Source organism: Nematolebias whitei, chromosome 11 (genome assembly GCF_014905685.2).
Source record: "Nematolebias whitei isolate Nwh7 chromosome 11, NemWhi1, whole genome shotgun sequence".
NCBI lineage: Eukaryota > Metazoa > Chordata > Actinopteri > Cyprinodontiformes > Rivulidae > Nematolebias > Nematolebias whitei.
The window spans coordinates 15,435,183-15,436,661 of record NC_056508.1 but is presented as its reverse complement, the minus strand read 5'-3'; the positions used below and the strand labels follow the sequence as shown (position 1 = coordinate 15,436,661).

Here is a 1,479-nt window from a genome sequence, read left to right as displayed (position 1 = left end):
TATCTGGTAAAATATAAAACCAGATTATCTGGTAAAGTATAAACACATATTTTCTGGTAAAATATAAAACCAGATTATCTGGTAAAGTATAAAACCAGATTATCTGGTAAAATATAAAGCCAGATTATCTGGTAAAGTATAAACACAGGGCTGGTTTCTGTTCAGCACCGCCTCATGGCGCTCTGTTTATCAAGTGTGGGCTCGGGATCCCACTGTGGGTCACCACAAACGCAGTGGGGACACTTGAAATGATCTCCAGAGCTCAGGTTCAGTGTAAGAAGTGACTGCACGTTTTATTAATACTGTCAGAAGAAATAATAAATGACAAAAATTCAAATAGTTTTGTTTTATCATTAAATATTTAGATTGTCAGCAGCCATTTTAATTTTAATAAGCAATTCTTTGGGTCACAAGCCTTCCAACTCTTATTGTTTTGTCAGAATGTAAAATCTTTGCGTTGAAGCGAACAGCGTCAGGTTAATCCAGTTTTGTGGTGAAACGACTCAGATTTCTTTGATCTTTGATGTTTTTGCAGGTGAAGGATGGAAAGGAGTGTTTGAAACTGCGAGGGCTGGCTCCGCTGCGAATGAGGCGCTGACTCAAGACCAGCGAAGGATCAATCAACCTCAACACAGACTTCTCAGGGAAGAGCCAAAGCTGGGTTTTAATTCTGACGGAGCCGTGCACGCTCCCGTGCACTCCTGTACACATGCTGGATTCAATGATGGAGACTATTTATACTTCAGAGAGAGATCTGAGCACTAGACGTTCAAAGATGCTGTGCATTTGTCCCTTTTTTATATTTGTCAGAAGTTTTAAATAAAATATATTTTATGAAAAATGAAAGGTATTTTATCTTGTTCTGATCAAATCAGGTTTGAACCAGTCTACTTAAAAAAAAACATTTAGCTACAATTGGGATATTTAAATTTACATTTCTAGAAATTTTCTGGAAACAAAAATGGAAGCCATCTTTGTTTTTACAAACAGTTCTTTTTGACAAAAATGATAAAAAATATAAATATTTCTTGTGAAGAAACTGCACTTATAGAGCTCTAAACTTACAATTTAACCATAATTTTGTGCACGTTACAGTATTTAACGTCGTGCAAACCCGTTTCCATGGTTACGAGCCCCGGTGTTATTCAGAAGCCTGTGCAGCAGCAGCTCCAGGTCTCTGGTGTCACGGACTGCAGATCTGTTTCCTCCGGTCTCACCGTGGCTGTTTTTTGAAGTCTGTTTCCGATTAGTCACGGCAGATAGTGGCCCCCACTGTGTTTGGAGCCCCCCAGCACAGCTGTTGGTGTGTCAGAGGAATAAATCACTGCTGTGGGCCCAGAGGAGCAGGAGGAATGGGGTGAGAGGTCAGAGGTCACAGCAGAGCTCCAACCTGAAGGGAAACAGTTGATGCAGCTCGTCTTGTTTGTTTAGCTGAAGATGGAGTCTGGATGAATTTTAAATTGTCATAATCCCCCCCCC

General features: G+C 40.2%; 1 protein-coding gene across 1 annotated transcript in view; it reads left to right on the top strand.

The window, feature by feature from the left end:
* The window catches only part of tcf15 (transcription factor 15), a 2,152-nt gene extending 1,407 nt beyond the window's left edge, over positions 1-745 (top strand). Inside the window, exon 2 of the mRNA XM_037683914.1 lies at positions 536-745. Within this exon, the coding sequence (XP_037539842.1) occupies positions 536-598 (63 nt within the window). The 3' untranslated portion in view covers positions 599-745. The remainder of the gene's footprint in view (positions 1-535) is intronic.
* Positions 746-1,479: the final 734 nt, after the last annotated feature.